A 26730-nucleotide genomic window follows, 5' to 3' on the forward strand; every position below is an offset into this window, starting at 1 on the left:
AAAAGTAATTACCATATTATTTTCAATTATATGATATTAAAAAGGAATATTAGCACATTAAAAATGATCCTCCAAATTAAAAAAATTGTGAAAGTATGATGCACCCGAAACAAATCATTTGTTACAAAATAAATGCAAAAACAACATAAAATGTTGTGTTGATTTTTTTTTAAGATTGTCTCAGTTATTAGCTACAACGAAAAGTGAATAAAGCAGATGCTTTACAAACAGATAAATAATGTAGGAATTGTTACGTGACATAAGCATGAAGTTCCAAGTAAGATCAAAAAATACTGTCAAAAGATTTTGCTCGGAGTCTTAGATTTTTGTATATAAACTTTTGAAGCTTTTTTTATAAACATTTTTCAGAAATAATTTTTAAACTATTAAAGACTTTTTGTCTATTTCTTTTAAAAACTTCCATTATTTAGAAATAATGAGTCGCGAACACTGGCATTCGAGTAAGCTTAACTTTAGGGTCGCTAATTCATCAAATGTGTACGGAAAAAGGCAATCAAATGTTTTATGATATATAGAGACAATACAATAACTTTGAAGTATTTTACATTACTTATTTTGAAATTATTTGCGAACCAAACTTTAAACTTAAATTACCAGGTTTTTTTTTTTTTTTTACAAATTTTAATGTTAATTTAAAAATTTAAAATATTGAATAAAATATTTATCAAAATATTAGAGTATAATTATCAATAATCAATATTTATCAGTAGATAAAAGAAGCATTAAAAATGCCTTGTTCATCTTCGTTAAAACCGCGTTCACCTACCGTAAAAACCTTATTCACCTTTAGTAAATACCTCGTTCACCTTTCGTAACATAATTTATTTGTAATTTTACGTTTTAGACAATTTTATAACAACTTTAAACAACATTTAGACAAATTTAATGATGATCGTCGGTTTCATCAAAAAGATTGTATGATCATCAGGAAAGAATAGTAAAAAGATTTCATTTAAGTTTCGCATAAGAAATTGTGCCCGCTTCATTGCCTTGATTCAACTTTTCTTTTCGCGGACAATATTTTATGCAAACTCCAATCGATGAAACCAAAGAAAATGAAAAAAGTACAATAAATACAATAGCAATAATGAACCATATATTAGCTTTAGTGCCACCTAAACAAAAACAAACAAAATAAGTATAAATACTAAATATGAACAAAAGTTAAAAAACATAGATGACAACTTCTTTACCAATATCAATTGAATCATCCCTTCTGTAAAAGTAATCTCTTGATAAGTCGTGATAAAAATTGTTGCATACTGGAAAACCTTTTGGAGGCTTTGGCGCTTCGTTAACAGCTTCTGATATAATCATAGCCATCCCATCTAAAGCGTGCACTTCAATATGACAATGCAAAAACCATTTCCCAGGGTTGTCAGATTTAAAACGTAAAACTGCATAACCACCTAGTAAAAGTATAAAATATAGTTGATTGTATTTCTAAAGCTTTTTATTTTCTTTTCTCTTTTTTTTCTATTCTTATTACAATATTATTTTTACGACCGCTAACATTATAATACAAAACATTTATACATTACTTGTATTATCATTTATTTCTAATATAAAATATTTACCTGTTGGTATTATCAGAGTATCTTTTCGAGGAGGGTTAACCAAATTTAAACCAGGAATATTTCCATTATGCCATTGCTTGTTTTTCCATTTTGGTTCATTGCAAAACTTTTGGCCGAATCCACAATCAATATCCTTATTCTCTTTTTCGTTTATTAGTTTAGCTGTAGTGATATTTTGAGGCGCATAATCCATTTTTAAGACATAAAAACTATGACCATGCAGATGAATTGGATGCCCCCATCCTGCCCCACTTCCAATGTTTGTGAAAATCATTTGTATTGTTTTATCACGAGGAATTTTTAGCTCATAATGGCAATAACAAACTTTATCAGGCCCACAATCGTGATTTTTACAATCATAACCATCAATTTCATCTCCTTGAGTAAGAGAGTTTACTCCTGGAAACTCAAACTTTCTTCCATTTACAGCACCAGGGGTTATTTCGCCACCTGGAAATGCAAAGTTCAAAAAATATTCTTTGCTGTCAGCCGTAAATATAGGAGACGGATCTTCATCATCAGCATTGTGAAGGTCAGATATGAGTACGCAATCAAGATTGAGATGTTCAGGAAAGTATTTAAAAGGGCAGTTTACAACTTTACAAGAACTTCCTTTTAAACAAACTTGCTTATTGGTTGTAGGTTCATTGTTAGATGCACCCTCGTAGTGTAAAATAGCTTCTACTGAGTGATTTCGGACGCCGTCCTGTTTTAAAACAATATTATATTAGTATGTGTTTATCTATTTATTATAAAGACTTTATTTAAATAAACTTTTACATAAATTTCCAGTTATGACTGGTATTATGCAGACCTCACCGATGATGGTAGAAAGTGTGAACTTTTAGCAAGTGATGCAAGCTACTTTTTTTCAGGCTTTTTTAAAATATTTGTGAATAATTCGATGCCCTGAGAATAAATTTGCACCTATATTAGTCCCCTGGTTAATTCTAATTGGATCTTACAACATAAGCAATCTTATTATCTTTTTGTCCTTAAAAGGCTCCATTTATTTGGTGATAGCAAATCGTGTGACTTTAAATGTAAAATACTAAGAGTATCTAGTAATAGTAGTAGTAGTAGTAGTAGTAGTAGTAGTAGTAGTAGTACTAGTAGTAGTAGTACTAGTAGTAGTAGTACTAGTACTAGTAGTAGTAGTAGTAGTAGTAGTAGTAGTAGTAGTAGTAGTAGTAGTAGTAGTAGTACTAGTAGTAGTAGTAGTACTAGTAGTAGTAGTACTAGTAGTAGTAGTACTAGTACTAGTAGTAGTAGTAGTAATAGTAGTAGTAGTAGTAGTAGTAGTAGTAGTAGTAGTAGTAGTAGTAGTAGTAGTAGTAGTAGTAGTAGTAGTAGTAGTAGTAGTAGTAGTAGTAGTAGAAGTAGTAGTAGTACCAGTAGTAGTAGGAAAAGCTTTTAATTTTACCTCCATACTTTCCGCTCTGATCCAATAATTATCTATTGTTTTATTAGCATTTAGTATAAAATCAAAACGCTCTCCAGGGTGAACGATAACAGATTCAGCCGAGTATGGCTTGATATCATAACCATCTGATGCAATAACGCTAATCTCGTGTCCATCAACTGAAATGCGCATCGGGTACATAGTTCCAACGTTGATCGATCGAAAACGATACTTTAATCCATGTTTTACTTTGTACCAAGTTAGCGGAGCACCATTACCTTTCCCTTAAATGTTATGTTAAAACAAGTTTAAATTTTTGTTGCTTTTTTTTTAAAAACCGACAAATTACAAAATAACTAAAAAAGTCATTAACACATTTTAGTTTGGAAAGGGAAAATACGAAAATGAAAAAATAAAAATGAAACATTTAAGTAAAAGCACAAGTAACAAAAGTTTTTGAAAAGAATTTTATAATGGTTTTGCAAAATTGTTAATTTTGTTGTTCTTTTTTATACTTTCTTTTCAATTTTTTATACTTGGTCTGCTCAAACAAGCTATAGCTTGCTTGAGCAGACCAATGAATGATTAAATGCTTGCTTGAGCAGAGAATATTGTTCACCACTTGTTCCTTCAACTAAAACTCAATATTGCGTGACTCGTCATTCAAACTTACATCTTTTTTACTCCAACAGGCTCACAAAACATTTTACTCAGTTTTTTCTTCTCATATTGATGCTTTGGAATTGGATGACAGGAATAGTGTTGAAAAATGAACTTCGGAATAGTGTAGAATATGTCAAATAGGACTAATGTCTCAAAAAAAAGGAATAGTGTTGCAAATGAATTTAATGCATAGAGTCGAAAACAAAAAGAAAGGAATAGTGTCGCAAATAGTAAAAGGAATTGTGTCGCAGATAGTAAAAACGAAACAGTATCGCAAATATTTAATATATAAATATATGTGAATATATATTATCTATTAGAGCGTATATAGAACTGCGATTGCTTACTTGTATTGATTATCTTTATAGCATACGACTTTTACTGACAAAAAAGAAAAAAGAAAAATAAATACAAGAAAATATTGCTACCCAAGCCGAAACCCTTAGTCGATGTTGCGACACTCTTTTGTAGCAGCAGGATATATGATAGTTGGCGTGTGTACTGAAGCCCCCGGCAGCAGGCTATTTCAATATGACACCATACACGTCATCTAAACTTGCATTTTCAGTTATTATTATTATTATTATTATTATTGTTATTGTTATTATTATTATTATTATTATTATTATTATTATTTGACACTAATCATTAAATTCATTTGCGAAACTATTCCTTTTTTTTTTGTTTTCGTCACTATTCCGATTATACTATTTGCGACGCTATTCCTTATTTTTTGTTTTGTTTTCAGCGCTGTTTATTAAACTTCTTTGCGGAATTGTTCCTTTTTCTATTTTTGACGCTATTAATTAAATTCATTTGCGACACTATTCCTTGTATGTTGCAAAAATATATTTTTAAAAATTATCTTCTCGATGGTGGTGTGAAAGGAGAAACTCTGAGGTAAAAAAAATGATTGTGTTCTTTCCCCTCATACTTGGCCTTTTACTATTTCTTTTATAAAACCTAACCTGTAATTGGATCTATGTATCTTCCTTTTCCTTCTATTAAACCTGAAACCCATGGTACATCAGAAAACGAACTACCATCAACAGTTTTAGATACATTGTATGGTTTCATTTCAATAAAATTACCATACAACATTTTTAAATAAACTTCCTCTGATGTTTTATGATGCCAATCACCAACTGTCATAATAACATCAGTTATTTTTTCAGTGTTGATCTTTTCACGTTCCTTAATTATAAATGCACCATATGCTCCGTTTGTGCGTTGAGATCCTACATGACTATGGTACCAAAATGTTCCTTTCGGCTCAGCCTAACACAGAAAAAAATATTTACATAATAAAAGCAATGAAAAATATCTTAAAAAATTATTTTTTTGCTAAATATCTGGTTGCCAAGTCTCGGCATCGTATATAGTATTAATTAACAATTATCTAAGACGTATTAAGCGTAGTATATATTTAAAATGAACAATTAAGTTTAAAAATTATGTGCTGTTATTTTATTTTAAAATAAATAAACTATGTATTATATTATTATTTTAATTATTTTAAAAGGTGATGAATGCACTAAAAAATCCCTGGATACTACAGGGATTTTTTAAATATCATAAATGTTATGATAACAAAATTCATTTATTAAAATTAGTGCGAGACTTATGTATGGTAGAACTGCTTTAACTTTGGGTACTTAGGATTATACATATAATGATTGGCGTAAATATTATGAATATGTGTGGCCGTGGAAGGAGGCGTGATCTTCCTTGTTAGTTGCACATACGCTGTGCTCTGTGACAAGACCGTGAGGTCTTCTTGGGGCACCTAAATAACCAAAAAAAAAAACAGTATTCCCTTTGCTAATTACCGTGATTAGAGTATTGTAAGAAAATATATTTTTTATCTAAAGAATATTGGGCTAAAAGCATGAAGATATTTTCTTATCTATTAAAGTGTTAAAAAAACAAACATGTATTCTAACAAAATATTTACATTAAAATCACTATGTTTCCCATAATGTAGGGATTCAGCTTCTGTTTTATGCTCATATTTCAGCTTCATTTTTAAGCAAATCAGTTTTAGCTTCAGAATAAAGCTAAAGCTGAAGGTGATCGAGTCAATTTAATCAGATTGAAAGCTGATAGTAAGTGTAAGTGATAGTGGCCGATCAGGAATTACTCCATAATTGTATTACATAAAAAAAAATGTAAGAAATTATTCAGTGAAAATCTAAAATAGTGACACAATTTAAACATACATGTAAGTAAATTTAAATCAAATTTGCTAAAAGTTGTTGCGTATATGTTTCTTTAAGGCCTGGTTTTATTTATAGGACTTCCAGGCGACAGCCTTGAGGTCACAATTTTGGGGACCTAAAATAGATTCGATTTTGTTTTCAATTTACTAGCTTTTTCACAAGTTTGTTTGAAAAGTAGATTTCTTTTACGATTGTAAAGATTGCTGCATAAGAACACATGATATTTGGACAATTATTAAGGTTTTACAAAGTTCTGTTTACACGATCGTTAACAATTGCAAAACTTGAACTTCCTTGGAGATAATTTCCACACAAAAGAATTCTAAAATAAATGTAAATAAAAAACAAATATTTTAACAAATATAATATAGAGTAGATTAGGGCAATATATGCACGTTGGTAATATGAGCTTAAAGATTTCTTCATACTTAAAGATTTCTTAGATGTAAGGAGTGAAGTTAAAGTTGCTTTGTATTTATTGAATCGACTTAATGTGGTGATAACAGAAATTAGTACAATTAGCGTAAATTTATATGCAGTAATTAGCACAAGCTACTGGGGTAAATAAATCTCTTAAAGAAAGATTAGGTACAGTTCTCCGTACCATTAGCTCGAAGTTTGCAACAAATATACCAGCTTTTGAAAATTTTACCATGCAAACTGCTGGTTTGTACATTCAAGAATACTCTTGGTATTACATGCCGCAAAGTGTACACAAAATTTTGATGTATGGAGGCCTCATTATAAAAGAAGCCATCCTACCAATTGGTACACTGTCAGAAGAGGCTCAGGAGCATAGAAATAAAGACATTTGAAATGGCAGAGAGTTCCATGCCAGAAAATTTTTCAGAAAAGAAAATGTGGAAGACATGTTAAATCTACTTCTTATAAGCTCTGACCCTTTAATCTCCTCTTTAAGGAGAGAAAAGCCAAAATCTAGTGACAGTTTTTCACAATCAGTTTTAGCCTTGCTAAGAGAAAAGACTTGTAGGCAAAACATGTTTTCACATGTCATAAGAATGTAATAAAAAATTGAAAAAAATTGGTTACAGTGTTTTCTTTTTTTAAATTTAATACCTACTTTGCAAATACATTGTCATATTTATATTTTCAGGATTCTGGTTTAGGCGATTTTTTTACATCCTGGTAATTTAGAAAAGTAAAACTAAAATCGGTTTGATTTGAAATTACTCCACAGAAAAATAAAACAATTGTTAAAAAATGTTATTTTTAATATTGTTTTTAAACATAGAGTTAAAAATATACATAATTTACAGCGCTTAATATTTCTAAGAAACAATAATTTAACATAGCAAAATAAAAATCATCATTTTTTAATTTTAAAATCTAACAAAATATAAAATAAATACTAAATTTACAGTTCTTGACAAATAAAGACATTTTAAGAAATATAAGTGTTTTGCCAGATGAAGACAGATTCCATTTCTAAGAAAATAACTGTAGAATATTGAAACCACGGCACATAGGGAATTACAAGTTATGTAATTACCTAATTGTAATTTGAAATTAATTGTATTTGTAAATTAATTGTAATTGTAAATTAAAATGAAAAGTTATGTAATTACCTAATTGTAATTACCTAAGTAGGGTGCACTTTTACTGTCTTCAGGTCCTATTACCTGAAGACAGTAAAAGTGCACCCTACTTACGACAATTGCCATAAAATTACCATCTTTACTACCATAACCAACCAAGGTCATTCTTGTATTATACATATACAACAATGTTTTACCTGTATACAAATTTTCAGTCTCTTATATTGTGGTGTAATACTTTTGCAACCATGGATCGCCAGAAAGGACCACTGTGCGACTTTAGTTGGACCCAAGCATGAAACTTTTTAAATATTGAAAAAACATAAAATTCTTTTTTGTTTAATATTTATTATTTACCTTAAGTATTTTGTTTTGAAAACATTTTAAAACACATGATATTGTTATCATAAATGAAAACAAGCTATTTAAAAAAAAAAAAAAATTGTTAAGGATTGGTTTTAACATATGGCCAATAATGCCCATTTGCATTGGGCCAACCTGCCCCGTCGTAATGTTTAAAGAATAAACGCTTTTGTTTTTAAACCATTAACAAACATTATACTAAAATAATGTTTAAATTTTAAGCTTTATATTTGAACTCGAATAATGCATTACTGTTAAACACCAGTTGGCATATTAACGTCAAACGAACCATTCAAATTTTACTTTGATGTATCAAAACTTGCTAAAACGGCTCAACGCTTCTAACTATGATCGAATAAATACAATTTTTTTTTGGAAAAAGGGATGAATTATTCCTTACCTTGAGATTCTCAGCTCGCTAAATTGCATAGCCTTTGAATAAAATCGACTAGGCTAACGAGATGACTAACGTGGGCCAACCTCACCCGGCGTATATGAGATTTTTACCCTCACATTTTTTTTACTCCACAAAATCTCATGCTAAATTTTCACTTCGATTAAGAGATTTTTACTCAAATAAAAAATTTTGAGGCAAAATATATTTTACGACAAAGTTGTACTTTGACAAATTTTTAAAAATTTTTTAAAGATTGCGGCTTTTTGAAAAGCAGTAAAGAAGCGACCAGTATAATATAAACATTATTTAAAATTATTGTAGCGATTAAATCAAATGTTACGCAATATTAATAAACAAAATGTCGTCGTTGAACGCTTTAACCCAGTAAACGAGTGTAGTAAATAACGCCGTTAAGAAATTCTTTTTTTTATGACAACAGACGACTCATTTTTACTTTGTTTAAAAATTAATTTAAAAATTAATTTTTGTTTAAAAAATAAACTTTTTATGAGTACTTCGATTACTATATACATTCAATGCGTCATTAAAAAAATTACTGCAATAGTTCGTACTATAGAAGCAATTTTTTGAATGGCACAATGAATCTATACAGTAAACGTAGTACTCACAAAAAACGCACAACATTTGAAATTAAATTTATTTTTTAAACAACAATTGAAGTCGTCTGGTATATCGATATCATATCAATATCAAACATGTCAACAATTTTATTTATAAAGTTTTTAAGTTTAAAAATTCCAACTAGTTTAAGTATGGCTGAGTACTGCGAATTAATATGTGCTGGACTTTCATAAAGATGAAAGCCAGAGCCGTTTCGAGGGAAGGGAGGGGGCGTTGGAGTATAAAAGTTTTTTTTGACCTTAGTTGGAAAAAACGGATAGATCACCCCCCTCCTCCTCCTTTAAAATCTTTTCGTGACGGCCCTGTTCAATGCTGATGTGCATTTCTCGTGCAATTCCATTTGCATGCAATGAAAATTCTTCTAGACGATAATAAATATCTTCAAAATTTACTAAAATAAACTCAAATTCTTTTATACTTGCTAGTCCATCTTGTTTCCCATAGAGGAGAAATACTTGTGACAGAAGATCTCTGTTTTGAGCTTTCACGAAAAAATGCAATAAGTGGTTTAATAGTGCCAATAATATTTTGTGCGACCGAAACATCTTTTAGATCATTACCTACAAGATTAAGGTTATGTGAAGCGTAGTCCCATTTTTTTTTCCAGCCAGTGAGGAGCAGCGATCATAAAAAATTTCCGTTAAAATAATAGAATACAGCTTCTTTCAGGTATTTTCAAAGGTTTGTTTTACTGGACTATCTATCTGACAAAGAATATCTCTATCTCTTCTTGCTGATCCCAAATGTTTAGTATCTCGGTGAGCTCCATGATATCATGCTGGACTCATATGGTTTTTGGCACATTTGCTAAAATTTTTCTATTTTGTGAAAATATTAGTATTGAAGACACCTTAAATTCATTTAAACAGGTTTCGAAAATTATGTACAAAATACCCAAATCAAACTTTTATATGTGACAATATAATAGCAATAGAGTATGCTTGGTATTTAAAAACGTCGTTTTTGATATCGTAGGGTGGACGAGGCTGGTAAAGGGGGAAGGCACTCTGTTAAGTACATTAATGCCCCCACTTGTGGGCGCTTATGTATATATAAATAAACTATGAAATTTGCTTCTACAAACCAGTCTATTTTATCAAACTGGAAATAAAGGTAAACACAAGTCAGCTTTATAAAAATTTTCAAACCGTATGCGTAACGACACATACGAGAAAATATATATATTTACATATATATATATATATAAATATATATATATATATATATATATATATATATTATATATATATATATATATATATATATATATATATATATATATATATATATATATATTCACTAACATAATAATATATATATATATATTCACTAACATAATAAAATACACTAACATAATTTACATATATATATATATATATATATATATATATATATATATATATATATATATATATATATATATATATATATATATATATATATATATATATATATATATATATATATATACATATATATATATATATATATATATATGTATACATATATATGTATATATATATATATATGCATTAAATAAGGAGCGAAAAAAAAATACAATAATTGAAACTAAACAATAATCACTTAACTTATTAAGTCGTAAATTGCATGGGTAGATCATCCATTATTTTTTTGCTCTGCATTTGCTGTATGCTTGGATATCTTCATCAATAAATGAGGCACATCCGACTACCTTCGCATTAGTTGCCCATGTCGCATCTTCAAGCATTTTAATTTTACAAATATGCGTTTGAATTGGCTCAATCGAATATTCAGTAAAACCACAGTAATTAAAACATTTAAAAGTATTTACAAAGTACACAGGGTATTGCTTGCAAAAATAAAATTTGCCTTAAATTATTCGATGGGAGTAATAATCTCATAATGACAGTAAAAACCTAATATCCGATTTTTACTGAAGAGCAGAAAAAGTGTGGGATTAAGGGAGGGGGGGGGGGATGCTTAGGGGTCTATAGCCTCAGGCCCCAAAATAGTTTTGAGGACCTTTTTTTTTTTTAAAGTTATTTTATGCGTTGTGGCACACAAAAAAGGCCTCCAAAGTAAAATAGGCCTGGGTTCCAAAAAGTCTTAATACGCCACTGCTGGGGAGTAAAAAGTTCATGTGCGATTTTTACTGGGGAGTAAAAAAAAACGCGTGAGTAAAAATCTCATACCACACCGGTCTACCCTTTCCACTGTAGTAATAAATCATGACAAAGGTTTCCATAAAAACGATCCACAATATTGGAATTTGTAAGAACTTTTCTTAAACTAGTTTTCGGAACATCAAAGTTGTTACTTAAAAAGTATATTAGGAGAAAGTTCAAGCTTTGCTTTAAACATGTATATTAAGTTTATATACATTTAAGGCTTCAAGTTACATCAAGAAAAATTCACAGTAAACAGTACTGTGTGCGCGAAAATTTTTGCTTACTTCAGTTTTTTATCTAGTTTTTCTTAATTTCTTAATACCCCATTAGATATTATAGTAACAGATAAAACTAAAAATACACAAAAATTTTTTAAAAAAATGCATTACTGAGATATGGTTTAGTTTTATGTAATATAAAAATATTTAACGAGATTTTATTTTCAATATATTTGATGTTCCATGATTTATAACGTTTTGATTTACGTTATGATATATTACGTTTTAAATATAAAACAAATAAAGCTTTTTCTACATTTCAAGAGAGGTTATTACTTGATTATTTGGAATAATTCTTAGGCACTTATTTATTTGGAATAAGTCTTCACTAAATGTATTTAACAAAACTTTTATATTTTTTTTGGAATAAAAAAGATCGGAATCGTCTGTAAATAATGTAACATTTAAAATGCTTGATGCTGAGTATTAATCATTTAAGTTCAATAAAAATAGTAGTAATTCTAAGTTTGAGTTTTGGGTCACACCACATGTAATGTGCTTTATTGTTTCATTATTTTTTTAAATTTTCGATTTAGTCCTGTCTGAAAATAAAAAAAAAAAATAAAAAAAAAATATATATATATATATATATATATATATATATTTATATATATATATAAGCATGTAAACATAGAAAAATAAGAACTTGAACTAAATGTTCTTCTTTGATCGATAAATATCACTCTTTGTCAAGCTCAGCGGTTCTAGCATATGGATCGCGACCGTAATAGGGGTTGTCTGACAATTTGCCAGAAGTCTTCAATCGACTTTCAGAAAAAAAAATTTGTACGCTTTTCAGTGGTTTCTTTTTATCCTCTTAAATTTAAGCAATACTTTGACTAGAGTCATTACACCGAAGCAACGTACAATACTATGATTTGACAAATGACAGGAACCGAATGTAATTTAATAAGTTTAGACATTGTTATTTTTACAACTAGCCAACTAAACAAAAAGTTTTTTATAAATTTTATATTGATGAAAATTTAATGCTCATGATAATTAGTCAGCGAGAGACAAGTGTTAGGAAAGTTTAAAAAATATAGTGATAAACTTTTAAAGTATGGATTTACTTTCATAATTGCAGCTAGAATTAAAAAGAAACACTATGGTTTGGAATCAAGCTGTCAGCACGACGGACTTAAACGAACTTAGGGTACTTAGCTGAATCAATTTTTAGGGCCTTCAAAACGATTTTGAATGTAAAACTATTTCATAGTATAGGTGAACTTGTTGTACCTTTGACCACGTCGTAACTTTTGTTACTTTACTCTGTAGGCTTACTATTGTTTTTTTTTTAAAAAGTGAAGTGCCATTTGAAATAATAGCCCATGAAGACTCTTCTTACCATAAAACATTATACTTGGGATAGATGGTATCAATCCAAAAGTAATTATAAGATTTGGCTCTTAAAAAGTAAATATTTGTGTTAATTTTATTCTGATTTTGAAAATGTGATAGATTGTTGTTTGATTCATCTACGGCATTATAAACATTACCTAACATCATTTTTTTGTTATGGAAAAGTTTGGATGATTATGTCTGACCGTAAATGGAGATTTAGATGATATTTGTTAATGAAACCTATCTCGTGTACCTTTGACCAGACTAGGATGTTGTACCTTTGACCACAAATAACTAAAAATATATTATGGCTTTATCTAAATAGTTATACTAACTGATTTTATTTAAAAAAATTAGAAATGCTATTACTAATAATGAGTATCGTAACTTCGATACACAAGTCTTTGCAAGATTGTTAGGATTTGTTTTTTTATTGATATAAGGTAGTCCAGAAGTTGATATATAATATGTAACAAGCTAAAATATTAATGAGGCTCAAACATTGCATGATTTTTTAATAAAAACATTTTGGTCAAAGGTACAACGTACGTGTTATACCTTTGACTAACTGACTACTTTTTTTAAAACGCGGGAAAAAGATACTTCTTGGTCAAATGAAAAAAAAAGTCCTATGTATAATTTTTGAGCAAAATATGAGAAAATATTATATAGTTTAAATGGTTTAAATTTACTCAATAGACTACGTAAAAAACACCTTAAAGCAAAAAAAGGTCAAAGGTACAACAGGTTCCCCTATGTTGCATTAACTGTTTGTTGTTTTCTGCATATATTTTTCAGAATAAATATCATTGGGTGGTGATAATTTGGCAAACTGAGTAGTGAAATTTTCTTTTTTGTTTTTAGTGCTTATTTCTTTAACTTATTATATTATAAAATCTTGTTTTGTTTAAGTTCTTTTTTATTTTTATTTATATATTCTATTGAATCTGTTTTATTTTATACTATCAGAAAGTAAATATCTAGGCTAAAGTTGGGTTAGCCCCGGACACTTAAGGAAAATAAAGATTGCACCCATGTACGAAAAGAAAACAAAGTGTCAAAAGAATTTTTCTAAATTATAAACATTTATCTATTTAGAATTAGAAACAAAAAAAAATATTATGTACCTTAATAATATCCAAAACATAAAAAAAAAATATCAGAAAAAAGGCATGTTTTAAAATTGGACAGTATTTTTGGACACATTTTTGTAACTATGATACCTCATTTTTTACCGGTGTGACTCAAATATAATATATAATAAATTAACTTTGGACTGTTCTTAACACATTAAAAAAAAAATCGTCTTTAAAAACTGCCTCTGATATATAAGGAATGTGAATAAAAATGTCATCATTAAGAAGTATAAACATTAGCTTTTTACTAATGAAAATAAACACTTTAAAAACAGTTTTTTCAAATTTAAGGTTTTTTTATTGGAACTAATTGAATTACTATTATAGGTTTATGTATTATTTTAAATTGGTTATTATTTATATAAAAAAAACTTGCTCATTTTTATTATGTAAATGGATTAAGTTGTCCAGAACCCAAACTCCAAACATGTGTCCGAATCCACCCGATCATACCTCATTCCCAAATACCAGGTTTAAAACCAGTGAAATAAAGTATGATCAATTTTTTTTTTAATAAATATTGTAAATAGAAATGTATCTTTATTCAATAAAAAGTTATTAGTTTACATAAAAATTTGGTATATTATTATGTGAATCAAATATTATGATACATCGCTCATCTAGAGGTGGAAAACCATATCTTGAACTTCCAGCCAATTGCTTCAGCATATTATGATAGATGTTTTGCTTATGCCATATTTCACTTAAATAATATTTTTATAGTATTAAAAATCACATAGCTTCTTTAGTTTAAGCTGTACATCAAGTGTCCGGAGTTGCCCGCCGTCCGGGGCTACCCGACTTTCCTCTATATAAAGTGAAATATTAGTAAAAACACTTGACTCTTACTATATGAGCCTGATGATAACTTCTGCTTTCTAATTCTTTCTGTCATTTTTCTACTTATTTTTTGGACCTTTCTTTTGCATGTTGTTTTAATATTTCTACGTTGCAACCGGTTTAAATACATTTTCGAGGTTTATGGTTCCATCATTAAGAAGTTTTAGTTTTAGTTTTATGGAGTAATATGCGCATAGAAATTAATCCTTACTGCCTTAGCGATATGAAAAAGGGTAATATTTAGTTTGCTTTCGTAATCAAGTGACAGTATTTTCTTCATTTTGTTTTGCGCTCGTAAAAATGTACTGTTCATACGTGATATCCTTTCTTGGTTTGAAAAATTGATCATCATTGTCATATTTTCCAACATGACATTGTATTGATCGTTATGGTTTCCTTTAAAAGTTTTTTGTACTTTTACATTTTTCTATGCTGAATGCAATACTAATGTCTTTTTTTAAAAATACTGGATATAAAAAAAACTGATAAATATGCGAAAAGAAAAGCTATCTGTTTCCAGTGACAGATACAAAGTAGGAGGAGGGTGGGGAGGGGGGGGGGAAAGGGGGTAAGTACCCCCCTAAGAAATGTGAAACTTCAAAATGTTATTGAAAAATTTTAAAAGAAAAAAAAATACAAAAAATTTTTCTGCAGCTAACTATTTACTTTATTTAAGCTAAAACAAAAACTAAAACTAAAGCAAAACTAAAACCATTTCATAACATTACAAAAAAAATCTATTGTTTCATTTTTAACATTTTTACGATATCGAAGAAATACAATGAAAGTTTCGAAACATTTTAATGTTATCATCATTAATTCATTTTATTATATAATTAGATAACAATAAAAAACATTAAAATTACTATCTTTTCATTTTTAAACATTTTTATAAACTGTTTTTAAAAACATACAAAAAAAAATATATAGATTTGGTTTTAACAGTAAATTTCTTTATTTATTAATTAAATTTTAATTTGTACTATAATTTATATACGCGATGTCGTTTTTGGTAGTAAAATTTCAATAAAAAAGTATTTATTATTCAACAATTGAAGTTGCAACACTTCAATTTATATTACACTTATATGCACTTCAAGTTGTATATAAGTGACATACGAAGAATTTTTTTTAAAATAGTAACTGAATGAATTTCTTATGAATTAGTTTCTTATTTTGAAAACAAAAGTGTTTATTACTATTTTAGATAAATAAACGATAAATGATTTTTGCTATTTTTAATGAAATTAATTTTATTAGCTGCAATGAACAAAGGGTAAAAAGGGCATGCTCTTTTGATGACTATTTTGTCAAAAGAATTAAAGTTCTACCAATACAGGACCATGCTGGTCCTATCGTTTTGCCTTTATCTTCGGTGTCATCATCCAAACGATTAAATTGTGCATTTATTGGCGGGGCTGAAAATAATTAAATTACTATGAAACTTAGTCCATTTTCTTTCGAACCTGGACTTGGTATGGAAGCTGCTAATTTTACAAGTAAAACTAACGCAGAAATTAATAATGAAGATTCAATACCCGTGACAAAAGATGGTAGCTGTTTGCCTATAGACATTGGGACATTTTTATCGTGCCAGGTAACTGAACAAGATAAACACAAAATATTGAAATGCATTGGTTTCCTGGTCCAAATTACAAATATCTATATTCCGTGCATTTAAAGAAGGGTAGAAATGTTAATTGTTTTTTGTCCGAGAAACTTATACGTAAATTTACGTAGATAATGATTTGAGAATGCCTTTATGAAATTTTTTGTAAGTATTGCTTTTTTTTTGCCAAAATTGGGGTAATACACGGTCAAGTGCAATTACTCAAGCTAGCTACTTTACCTCTTAAAAGTTATTCAAAGCTTTTGGGTAAGGATGGAGACAATTACAGGATTGCAATGCGTATCACAAAGTTGCTATGTTGGCAGCATCAGGTTTTATCAGAACATATGAATGTCCGTCTACAGATGTACGTAATTTAGTTAACAAAAGAAGACTTAAACAGGCTAAAGAAAATCGAGAACGATAAAAGCCTGTAATTGAATCTATAATATTTCTTGGTCGACAGAAGATTGCTCTGCGAGGTCATCGCTATGATGGGCAGACCTTTGAAATATATCAAAGGTCTTCAGTAATTAATGATGGCAATCTTCGGGAATTGCTTAGCTTTCCAGTGAGCGCTGGGGACAATATTTTAAAAAACCATTTGAATAACTGTAATTCTAAACCAACATACATAAGTAAAAGTATTCAAAATGAAATAATGGAATAATGCGCTCAACAAATTCAGGACTTAATTATAACAAGAATTTTTAAAGGAAAATTTTGTAGCGTTATATTTGATGAAACAACGGATACCAGTCATAGTTCTCAAATGATAGTCGTATTAAGATATATTGATGTTAATACCTGTAAAATCCGTGAAAATTTTATTGGTTTTGTAAGCTGCCATACTGAAAAATATTCTGATTTTACTTATGAACCTTTATTAACTGGACAATTGCAAGCAAACACAGTTCAAACACATTGACAAAATTTTGCTTTAATTTTAAAGGAGTGTGTTAGTATAGGTACTGATGGATGCAGCCTTTAGTTAGGTGAAAACAACGGAGCAGTCACGAAATTACAGAAGATCCTACCAAACGCAATAAAAAGACCATGTTACTTGATAGCATACTTCTAGATTTACAGTTCAGATTTTCTGATGAAACCTCAAACTCTTTTGAATTAAATGGAGTAATACCTAGAAATTTATTAAGTAAAACAAAGACTGAGTTAACAGCATCCATACTAATATGCTGAGTTTTATGAAAGGGCTGCCCAAAGTAAATACTGTTGATGAGAATGTCAAATTAATGAAAGATTTTTCAGGATTTGAATTTTGGGAGCTAAAATGGAAAGATGCAATCAAAAAACAACAAGGCCTACCTGAATGTGCACTGGAAACATACAAGCAATGTGATGGTAATGTCTTCCCTTTAATTAAATGTATTTTGCGCTGCTTTGCACTCTTCCTGTTAGCGTTGCTTCGAGAGAACGGAGTTTCTCGGTTTTAAAAAGACTTAAACTTGGTTAAGATCCAATATAGGACAAGAACGATTAAATGGATTAGCTATGATGCATATCCATAGAGATTGCATTGTAAATGTCGAAAAGATTATTGATAATTTTGCATCTTCGAAAACTAGAAAGCTCAATTTTATATTGTAGTTTGTTAAATTTAGAAAAGTCTAAATTAAAAAAAAAGAATATACCAAAGATATTATTTTGTCTTTTGTTGCACATTACAGACAGGGCCAGATTTACCTAGAGGCAGACAAGACTGCAGCCAGTGCACCATGATTTTAGCGGGCTCAATTTTTAAACGGCGTATCGTGGAAAAAAAAAAGTGGTATCTAGGAGTGTATAAGGCCTTCAAAATTTTTTCTGCCTAGGGCCCTCGAGGTTATAAATCCGTCCCATATAACAGACTAAATATTTATTTTCAACGTTTGATTTTTTAAGATATTTATATACAGATACATTCAATATATTTATTAGCAAACTTTTCTAAAAATATTTTAAATACTAAAATAAAAAATTGGTTTATCTGAAGAAAAAAAAAGCGGATTTTTTTTGTTGGTCAAATTAGCCTCCCCGCACTAGGACAATGACCTGGATCCGCCACTGTCTGTTTCCCTGACAAAAGTTCCCAGGCCAGAGGGCGTGCTTTGCATGGGGTTGAAGCTCCAAAGGGACTGGGGTTTTAACCCTATCAGCATTCGCCTTAATACGGTACTGCACATAACTAAAAGTAGCATAAAAACTAAAAAACTTTAAAAGAATTTTTTAATTTTAATTTTTATTTAAAAAAATTTTCCTAGTTCAGTTCTTTGGTAGAAAATCATAAGGGTCCGCTCATAAATGATTTCAATAATTTTTCCTGGTTTTTTTAGTGAACGCTTTTTAGGCAGCCTTTCAGTTAAAAGTCTTTCTCAAGTTTTTGATGTAACGTATTGTAATCAATCTTTTTATTTATTCTGAAATTTCATTTCAAATTTCGTTTTAAATCTTTGAAAGAGGAGTTCAACTTCTTTACTCAAAAATAAACGGTATTTATTAAAATATTGAAGTTCTTTTTACAAATAAGTAATTTTTTTTTTTTTTAATCTTGTTAAACAAGCTAAAGTTTTCTTTTTAAAGAAAAACTCTATTGGTGTTTTTTGGTGTTTTAGTGATCATGTTTAATTCTATTAAAAAACTCTGGTGTTTTAATGATCATGTTTAATTCTATTAAAATATTTGTTGTTAACAATTTTAAGATATTTAAAAAAAGCATTATTACAAAAATTTTATTATATGAAATTTAAACAAGTAAATTTTTTAACGGTCCTTGACAACAAGACCTTACGGTCTTTGACGAGTCGCCGCATTCGTTTATTTCCTAATAACATTCTTATATTAATTTTTATTATACTTTGGTATTTTATATTTTATTAACGGGTCGCTTTTTTAAAATGTAATAACAACAAAATATTAAAAAAAATCATTAAAAAAAAAATGATTGAGTAAACCAATAAAAATTATTACTTATTACCTTGAATCTGTAAGTGAATGTTTGGCCAGCAGAAATAGGACATTGAGATATCCATCCTACGCCATCCATAAAAGGGGTTCCTTTTTGATGCAATCCGTGCCAATGCAGGGTGGTAACATCACTTAGCAGCAGATTTTCAACGTGAATGATTAAAGTTTGATGCTCGTAAACAACAATTGGTGGGCCGGGTAGTGTACCATTAATTACAATTACCATTCGATTTTCTCCATCTGCTGAAATCACATCATCTAAGGGTATCTACATAACAAAAATCAAAATATTAGACTTTGGTTTTGATAAATTTGTCTTTATAATATATTTATAACTTTAACTATAGACCTTTGTTGCGTTTGAGCCAGCAGATTCGTTATATAGAAATAAAGAACCACCAGAAGAATGAAGTAAATTTTTCTTATATATCATTGTTAGTTTCTCTTTTATCTGTAACCAGAACTCGCATTCATTTTTTTCGGGACTACATTCGTTGTATTTATAATCAGGCGGTATTTCGATTGCAATAACAAGTTCGTGGATAAGCAAGATTAAAACAGTTCCTTTAAACATCATTTCCGATAAAGTTTTAGAGTCAAATTTTATAATAAAGTTTCGGAGACTGCTTGTAGAAAATAATATTGAGAGGTGCGTTACAAAACCAAAATATGAAATCCTAAACAAAAGAAACAAAGCAAAAATAACGTATTGTAAATTATCATTAATTGTGCTGTTTAAGTTTTAAAAAATATTTTTATGCTATTTCATGCTATTTAAATCTGTAACGATATCTAATATATGTTTCTTCTGCAACAGTTCGTGTAGCAAAGAGAATCAAATACTTTTAATACTGCTTTTTATATACTTACACACCTATGTTTCCTATTCAGGAGAATTATTTGATAAACACTTTTTCTTTTAATTTTATTGAAGATTTGATTCTGAACAACTTTAGTTCTCAGTCATATAAGCAAACAAATCTATTTTTAAATCAAACGAAAGTGAAAGTCACTGTAATAATCTAATAAAAATTTAAGCAGTTTACGTTTTTCATCTTGCACCGTGTGAATATTAAGGTAGGGACTACCTTTATACAAATAAAACTCACATCAAATTTTATCGTCGGGCAACGTTATTTTTAGCGATTCCGCTAAATAGATATATAAATCAATAGAAAGCATTGTCAAATAACTGATAAATTTGAAATAACAATAGGTACATCATCAATTTATTTATCTCTTCAATTTCTTATAACACAAACAGCAAATTCAAGTTTGTGCATAGGTTTGTTATAATAGTGTATATTCTAACAAGAACAAGAAAAAAAGTAATCATTTTTTGATTCAATATGATGCCCATCTAATTAATATATTCTATATTCTATTTACAGTTTATAGATTCAACTGAACAAGGGGGTGAGAGTCTACTAAAAGGTACTTTAAAGACCACAAATATTTGTAAAAGATATTTTGAACGTTAAAATGAATTACATTGCCATAACGATCGAATTTTTTTTTTTCGTTCTTTATCGTTTTATTATTTTTATCATTAAAATAGCAAATGCAGCCATAAATTTGAAAATAATTTTCATTTTCGTTTCCTAAAAACTGTAGGTCAAATATAATTGATATAAGTCGACATGATTTTACGGTATTATAAAGAATTGATTAAATATTTGTATGTTAAGGTATAAATACTATCTTGTTTTATGTATGAACTCAACAACTTAGCAGCGTACTCCCTTTTTTTATTTGGAAACAATTTTATATAGGTATTATAAATTTAGGACTTTGTCAAGTGCCAATAAAAACATATGCAAACAAATAAAATGTCTCAACAAGACGTCCTTTGTAAAGTAAGTGCAGTTAATGTACACACATCCAATGAGGGTGTTCATTTTGGAAGGGAATGTTTTAATTAAAACTATTCCTCAAATTTAAACTTTAGTTAAAACTATTTTTCAAGTTTTTAACTTTATTACCGTCTAGCGTTTATCTTCGATTTAAAACAATATTTTACAGGGAAACTTTCGGACAGCTAGTAAAAGTATAAAATAGATAATTATTTGACAGTTTCTTTTTACTTTTAAAAACTCAAAACATTAAACTATAATGAAGTTCAACATTTTTAATACTTAATTTTTATATTTAATTTAATTTTTAAACCAATTTTAATAATTTTAACAATTTTTTTTACCTTAAAATTTGTATACATAATGAAGATCTCTTCGAAATTCCAATGACACTTATCTTAGAGTGTCTTATCTTATCTTTACCCAGTCGACACAGAACCTACTTTGGAAATTTGAGACGTCAATAGATTTTTTCGATTTGAATCTTTAATGCACATTAAAGACTTATGAAAAGCAACTATGCTCCGCTCTACATTATATAATAAACTCCTCAGTAATAAATCTGATATATCGGCGCTAAGGTACAAAAAACAAAGAAATAGCGTGATAAACTTAAACTGTAAACTACCAAAAAATTTACTTTGGGAAAGTTAACACTCTCTCTATTTCAGATACATTTCTCTGCAAGTTAACTAAACCTTGCCTTTCAGAAAAATCAGGTAATTCTAACGTATCACTTTAGTTGAAAACGGTAACATCGTCTCTGACAACTTTTTATTGACAAAAATTTTTAATAAGTATTTTATAAACGTTGCAATGCCATCTGGTAGTACAGACCTCATACATTCGTGTTTATTTTCTTGCTCTATAGACCCAGTTAATGCAACTATCAAAAAGTATATTGATCATCTCAGTAAAGAAAAAATTTAGAATTTGCACACATAGTTTTCAGCTCCGTCAAATCACACCTCTTGATATTGCAAAAATGATAAGGTCCATGAGTTATAATAAAAAGACTAGTGGTGATGTACCAACTTCAACGTTAAACTCTTATATTGTCTACTTTAGGGACAATCTTACAGACTCCATAAATAACAGTATTCATGATGACAATTTCACATCATTTTTAAAATTGGCAGATGTTATACCTTGTTTTAAGAAAAACAATCCAATAGACAAGCCGAACTACTGTCCAATTAGAATTCTACCAGCCCTTCTCTAAAGTTTTTGAAACTATTGTATATGAACAAACTATGATATTTATTGAGCCTAGATTCGATAAATTTTGTGTGGTTTTCGCAGAGGTTATAGTACTCAGCTTGCACTTTTTTCTTTACTTAATAAGTAACATGGATGTATTAATAATAGAGACATTGTTGGATCAATATTAATGGAGCTCGCAAAAGCGTACGACTTTATCCCGCATCACTTACTAATTGCTAAATTAGATGCCTATGGTTGTACTAAAAAAAGTATTAATCTCTTGCTATCGTATCATTGTGGTCGTGAATAAAGGGTAAGAATAGGGTCTTCGGCTCAAACTGGGTAGATATATTACCTGGAGTGTCTCAAGGGTCAATCCTTGAACCCATTTGTTTGAGATCTTTATAAGTAATTTATTTGTTTTCATTAAAGATACGGAATTTCGTAATTTTGCGGATTATAACACTATTTATTATTGTGATTATAGCATTGCGAAGGTTATTTTTAGTTTGCAAAAAGAATCAACCAATACCATTAATTAGTTTTAGATAAAATCTATCTTTGTGAACCCAGATAAGATCCAATTTTTTTTTTTAGAAGTTTTTAGGCATATAGGACTTTTTTTAGTAATTTTAGTTGTGCTTCCTCCCCCTTCCTATCCCCTTTTCCACTAACAAACCCGTGTTGTTGGCCCTGATTTTGTCTAACTTCTCTTTTTGTCCTCTAATTTGAATGTTTTGTTTAAGTTAGATTGACAAACTAATTAATAGAATTCATAAAAAAGCTCTAAGCAGAGTTTATAAAAGATTTAATTTGCCTGTAGACGAATTATTAAATTTTAAACAGTTCAATGATCCATCTAAGAAATTTGCGATTTCTTATGAACAAAAACTTATAAAATTATTAATTGTCCAGAATTTATGAAGAATCGTTTTACTATAAAAAATTTTACGCATTAACTTCTTTATAGAAAAAATCTGATTCTACCTCCAAATGGCTCCATACATGAAGATACATGCTGTACCTTTTATAAAGCCACCTCGCTGTCGAGCACTCTAGATGAAGAGACTATATCTGTAAATATTCATATGATGTTCAAAAAACATATCAAGAATTGGCATGGTAATAATTGTGTTTGCAAAATTTATCGCTTTTAAAAATTTATTTTATTTATACTGGCATATCATTAGCAAGAATTGTATTATTACAATATTTTTCTTTATTGAAGCAATTGTAAATTTTAATGACAATTTTTTTTTCATTGAAACAATTGTAATTTTTTAATGACATGTGTGTTTGTGCGTGTGTGTGTGTGTGCGTGTGCGTTTATGTGTGTGAGCGTGTGTGTGTGTGTGTACTGTCTATAAAGTTTATTGATTTAAGTAGTTTTAATGTTAAAACTATCTTATAAAAATCTATTTAAAATAAAGTTGTTGTTTTTTTAAAACAACATTGAAATTTTTTATAATTTTTATTCATAGGATTAGATCATTTTTTTAAATAAACTTTTTATTTGTACATATATACTTACAAAATTTGTGTTTTAAAGCATATAATAGATGACAAGCACAAGAAAAAGACAGGTTTGCATTATAGCTATCCCTGTAAACACTGTATGATGGTCCTTTATTGGTCCAATGACTTATTTTAACAAATATAACGGGCCGGTATATGCCATCATTTTGCCGTATTTGCTGAGGCTTTGCGTTTCTTGGTTTGTATTTGCAGCCGTTATCGAAGCCTAAATACTGGCCGACTTGATTTGGAATGTATTGTGCCAAGATTGGCTAATATTAATATTTTTTTAAACCAATAGCTGCGAAAATGTAGGAGGAGTTTCAAATATGGCGCACATATCCGGGTAACACAATCATTTTGCACCAATATGTAAAAATTGTTACAGAACTGTATTTTGAAAATCAACATTCAATTTTGTATCATAATCTACTTCAAATATACATATATTCATATTTTTTCTTCATAGTTTTTGTTTATTCACATTTTAGCTTATATAAAGTTTATATATAATATTCGCCATTTTATAAAATCGATTTACATCAAAGTATACATTTTGAAATCAATCGCTAAGAAAATCTTTTTTTAATTACGCAACCCGGTTTTTGTTGTCGTAATAATTAAATTATATTTAAGTTAAATTAAATGTTTTTATTAATATATTTCATATATTTTATTAATTTTTTAAAAATCAATTAAAGATTTTGCTTTTTTAAATTCATCGTTGAAAAGAACTTTAATTATTTACTAAAAATACCTAAAGCAAGTATTATCAAAAAATTGAAGGTGGCTCCTATTTTCACTTTGGCATTGTTAATTTTTTGCAACATGTATATCTTTTACCACACTTTTTAACGAGTCTTTGCTCTGAAACTCCATCAATTTCTCTACAAATTATTATTAATGGATTACCCTTACAGAAGTCAAGAACTCAACAATTTTGGCCAATTCTAGTAAGAGTATTGATCCCATTTTCAAGTAATCCATTTTTGATAGGCTTATTTTGCGGCCAAAGTAAACCAGTTCACTAGAATGAATATTTAAAAGACTTCATTGAAGAAATGTTAGATTTAGAAAAAAGTCCTGTTAAAATCTATGTAGATGGTAAAAGATACTCGGTAAACATTGGTATTTCCTGCTTTGTGTGTGATATATATAAAACAAAGTAAAGGTCATACGGGGTATTACGGTTGTGATAAATGTATCCAAAAAGGGGAATTGCACAATAAAATTTCTTATTACCAATGCTCCGCTTAGAACTGATCTATCTTTTAACGATATGACAGATGCTAATCACCACATTGGAGATTCTCCTCTTAAAAAATTGTCCACTGGAATGGCAACTCAGTTTCCTCTTGATTTTATGCACTTAGTGTGTCTTGGAGTAACGAGAAGGATTTTGATATTTTTAATAAAAAGTCCTGATAGCAATGGAGTAAGATTGGGAAAGTTATCTATTAATGAGATTTCAGAGAAATTAATATAACTTAAAAAATTTATTTCTCATGAGTTTTCTAGACAATGTTGGCCTTTAAGTGACATAGAGCGTTGGAAAGCAGTAGAATTCAGTCAACTTTTATTATACAGTGGCATAGTTGCACTAAAAGAACATCTTTCGAAGTCTGTATATAACAATTTTCTTTTGTTTTTTGTTGGAATTCACTGTTTAGCTAATTTAGACCTGTTTCAAAGTCATGCTGATTATGCGGAATCTGTGTTAAGAGCCTTTGTAGGAAATGCTTTATAGATATATGGCAGAGGTTTTATTAGCTACAATGTACACAGATTAATACACTTTGCAAGCAATGTTAAAAGATTTGGATCTGTTTATAATTACTCTGCATTTCCATTTAAAAGTTTTCTGGGGCATTTAAAGCGTTAAATACGTAAACCTCATTTACCACTTTAACAGGTTATTCGGCGTATATCTGAAAGAAATGGATCAATTTTAAGAAACTCTGATAAATTTATGCAGGAAGGCATTCCCAGGAAGCTGGATGAAAATGGTCCAATTGTTTTTAGAACACAAACAGAGTGTCTGTAGAATAAAGAAATTACTTTAAATGGAATTTTTTACTATACCTCAAAAGGAAACAATTGCATAAGATTAAAAAGTGACTTTAATACTAAAATTCCATGACGATAATAGACATTTTATCATCTATGAAAAATTTCTAACTGTTGAGCCTTTCTTTAAACATCCTGCAAATTCTTTTTGAATGTTTTGATATAGTAAAGGTCTCTAATTTATCATGTCAGTTTAAATCTGCCACAATAGATGAATTTCAGAAAAAGTATGTGATACTACCATACAAGTCCAAATTTGTTGTATTCCTCTTTCTATGAAGCCTCAATAAATACATAAATCATAAATTATAAACTGTTTTTTTTGTTTCGCTAACTTTTTGTATTATGCCCTTATTTGCATATTGATATTAATATTTGATGAGATGCGGTTTTTATACAACATCGGAACATTAAAAATTGTTATTATTATTACTGGAATGAAACTTATAAATAAATTCATTTCCGAAAAAATTTGATGTTAAACATAAAAAAATTAGATAAATCATTTAAAAAAACTGCACATCTAATAAGATACTAAATGCACTTAAATGTATTTTTTTTAACTTTTATTATGACTTTTTCAAATAGGTACTTTATGCTGTTAAAACATTGATTTTTCTTTATGCTGTTAAAAAATTGATTTAATCATCATTACATTTATGCAATGATGAACTAGTTTATTATTTAAACTGATTTTTATGTTGATCTTTTAATTTCAGATAGTAGTGTATTATTTACTCAAATTTAAGGATGACGTGGCATTGGTTCCTGATTGCTGGTTAATACAAGAATCAGCTACATGTTATTGGCCTCAGGGAATTGGTGCTTCACAATGGGCAAAAACAAAAAAGTTACCAATTCTCAATCACAAAGATTGGCCTCTCTATCCTTATATACGAATATTGAAATTTGGAGGTATTTAATCTCTATA

The 26730-nt window shown here is 28.8% G+C and overlaps 2 protein-coding genes across 2 annotated transcripts in view; one reads left to right on the plus strand and one right to left on the minus strand.

Moving 5' to 3' along the window:
* The window catches only part of LOC136087508 (uncharacterized), an 86478-nt gene extending 71919 nt beyond the window's left edge, over positions 1-14559 (plus strand). The window contains exon 2 of the mRNA XM_065810399.1: positions 14304-14559. The gene's annotated coding sequence lies outside the window, so the exon portion shown is untranslated. The remainder of the gene's footprint in view (positions 1-14303) is intronic.
* LOC136087507 (uncharacterized) lies at positions 829-22587 on the minus strand. Its single transcript, XM_065810398.1, has 7 exons — positions 19511-22587; positions 19172-19429; positions 4632-4941; positions 3022-3284; positions 1599-2304; positions 1215-1430; positions 829-1136 (listed from the first exon to the last, which is right to left on the minus strand). The coding sequence occupies exons 1-7, from the start codon at positions 19736-19738 to the stop codon at positions 970-972; spliced, it is 2148 nt and encodes a 715-aa protein (XP_065666470.1). The 5' UTR covers positions 19739-22587; the 3' UTR covers positions 829-969.
* Between the last annotated feature and the right edge of the window lie 4143 nt (positions 22588-26730).

This window comes from Hydra vulgaris, chromosome 11, assembly GCF_038396675.1.
Source record: "Hydra vulgaris chromosome 11, alternate assembly HydraT2T_AEP".
In the NCBI taxonomy this organism is placed as follows: domain Eukaryota; kingdom Metazoa; phylum Cnidaria; class Hydrozoa; order Anthoathecata; family Hydridae; genus Hydra; species Hydra vulgaris.